The sequence below is a fragment of the Pygoscelis adeliae genome, unplaced genomic scaffold (assembly GCF_000699105.1).
Source record: "Pygoscelis adeliae isolate BGI_AS28 unplaced genomic scaffold, ASM69910v1 Scaffold436, whole genome shotgun sequence".
Lineage (NCBI taxonomy): Eukaryota > Metazoa > Chordata > Aves > Sphenisciformes > Spheniscidae > Pygoscelis > Pygoscelis adeliae.
The window spans coordinates 1,303,831-1,306,399 of NW_008825051.1; the positions used below are offsets into that span (position 1 = coordinate 1,303,831).

General features: G+C 47.3%; 1 protein-coding gene across 1 annotated transcript in view; it reads left to right on the top strand.

Annotated features, from left to right (window-relative positions):
* The window catches only part of PRPF4 (pre-mRNA processing factor 4), a 12,671-nt gene that overhangs the window by 4,423 nt on the left and 5,679 nt on the right, over window positions 1-2,569 (top strand). Inside the window, exons 4-8 of the mRNA XM_009326388.1 lie at window positions 320-497; window positions 709-895; window positions 1,114-1,201; window positions 1,992-2,071; window positions 2,339-2,432. Coding sequence (XP_009324663.1) covers window positions 320-497; window positions 709-895; window positions 1,114-1,201; window positions 1,992-2,071; window positions 2,339-2,432 — 627 coding nt within the window. The remainder of the gene's footprint in view (window positions 1-319; window positions 498-708; window positions 896-1,113; window positions 1,202-1,991; window positions 2,072-2,338; window positions 2,433-2,569) is intronic.

Here is a 2,569-nt window from a genome sequence, read left to right on the forward strand (position 1 = left end):
AAGCTTCGTCTTCTAAACCGCGGGGTCTTTTTTAAATTGAAAAACCTCAGAGCCTTAAAACCGAGGTCCAAGCAGATAATAAAGAAACAGAAAACGGCGCAGCCTCATTTAGGAAAAATACTGAACGTGGCATTTTACTTTTGATCTTTGCACGTGGGGCATAGCCTTGATGCCGAAAACTAACACCTCGCGTACAACTTCGGGGTCCCTTCGTGACGTACATACTAACATTCTGTAGCAGAGCTTTCTTGCCCAAAGAAGCTGTTTGTTGTCTCCTTCTTAGCCAAAACACACTTAAAATTCTGCCTTTACCTTCCAGGCCACAAAGAGCAAGCCCGCAGAAGAGGGCGATGCTCCCCCACCCAAGAGAGCCCCCATCTTTTACGGCAGCTTGGAAGAGAAGGAAAGGGAGCGTCTGGCAAAAGGCGAATCGGGGTTGCTGGGAAAAGAAGGGATGAAAGCTGCCATGGAGGCTGGCAACATCAACATCAGCAGCGGTGAGAATATTTAACAATCTCTTTTTTTTTCCCCCCTCTCGCTCCGGAATGTGACACTTTCAAAAGTCTCTGATCAGCTTTGGAGCATAATTTAAAATCAAAACCACGAGACCGTTGCCTGGACTGTTGGCTCTTTGTTTGGATCTTCCTGTTTGAGCGGGATCTCTCGTCCAGCCGTTGTTTTCAAGCTGATGTTTCATTTTTTGTTCAGGTGAGGTCTTTGATCTCGAAGACCACATGAGCGAGCGGCAGGCGGAAGTGCTGGCTGAGTTTGAGCGCAGGAAGAGAGCCCGGCAGATCAACGTGTCCACTGACGACTCTGAAGTGAAAGCCTGTTTGCGAGCACTCGGGGAGCCCATCACGCTCTTTGGAGAAGGTCCTGCAGAAAGGAGGGAGAGGTGCTGTGTCTGCCCCGAGCGTTGCAAACAGGGAACTCTCGGTTTATCAAATTCCTGACATTTTCCTTGTAGTTGGGGTGCGATGAGTGCCGGCAGCCGGTAATGCTTCATTACAATGCAGCAAGAGTGCTGAGGAAGAAAGAATGGCAGACAGTGGTTATTTGTCAGGTTAGCTGAGGATTCACTGAGTGAGTGCGACTTAATGTGTTTCTTTCCAGATTAAGAAATATCCTTTCGGTGGTTGGCACAGACGCATTAAAAAAGACCAGGAAAGATGACGACAGGTCTAAAAAATCCAAAGAAGAGGTAATGGTCTCTCTTGTTCTCTCAGTGCTGAGGGAGACAGGTATGATACCCTCTGAGATGCCTTATTTTGACGGTCTCTCCTCTGTCCAGGGCTCTTGGTTTTGGTCAGTCTTTGGATTCTCATGTCATCCTTTCATGCTCCTTCTGCGTTGCCGATTTTAGCAAAACTGTGGCGACGTGTTATCTAAATCAGGAGCAGTAAGTCTGGCTTGTACTGCAGGCCAAATCCCATGCCGCGTACAGCATACAAACGAGATCAGACGTTTGGACTGTTACTTAGTGTAGCGAGTCCTTTGTTGTTGTTTGTCTTCATACTTGGGAAGAAAAAAATATGTTCCTGCTACTGCATGTGTTTCTGCCTTTGATTCTTCTTTCTTTCTGCTTCTCCTTTCTCTTCTCCGAGTCTGTTTTTTCCTTATTATCTTTGGGGATTGCTGTAAGAAATAAGGACAATTTCTGCAGCTCTGGGCTTTCTTTTTACTGGGTGATGTGTTGAGCTGTACGTCATTAGGTAAAAATGAGTTAGTGTTCAGTTGGAGTATTCCTGAGTGAAATGGCAGCACGTCAGGATCTGATCCGTAGGGCAGAGAGTTTGACTTGTTTCTCTTAATCCCTTTTTCTCGGGCTTATAGTTACGTAAAATGCCCTTAAAAAGAGGCCTTAACGCAGCAAAATTTAAGAGCAGATGCTGTGGTGGCACTTACGTACTAAGAGGAGGTCATCTAAGGAGACTGAATGGAAGAGCTGTATCACATTAGCTTTTTCTTCAGTTTTGTTCTTTTTCTTACAGTATCAGCAAACCTGGTACCACGAAGGACCACGCAGTCTGAAAACAGCGAGGCTGTGGCTTGCTAACTACTCGCTCCCCAGGTAAGGAAAAACGGCACAAATGAAGGAGGGAGATGCAACCTTTTGTAAAATCTAGCCGCTAATCCCACTGTGGGTAGCGCAGGCCACTTGAGATCAAAGGAATGGGGAATGTACGCTGGTAGACAAGTGCAGTGAGCTTAGAGCTTGAGTTCTCAGTGACTGACTGTAGCATTAGCCCAGTTTGGGGGAAGAAGGGGGAAAGGCCTGTTTCCAGCAGCAGGGCAGGGAAAATATGGGGACTTGGTACTCCACCTTTCCTCTTCACAGGGCGGTGAAGCGGCTAGAAGAAGCTCGGCTGCTCAAAGAGATTCCGGAGGCAACCAGGACCTCGCAGAGACAGGAGCTACACAAATCCCTGCGAGTAGGTTTGGCAGCTGCTCAGCTGCTGTGTTTAAAACTTTTTGCTGATCTCCAAAGAGATCAGCTGCCCGGAGGCGCTGTCCAGATGCGTGTAGTTTTCTGTGCTGTTCCTCTCACCTGTTGGAAAGCCCTGCTTTT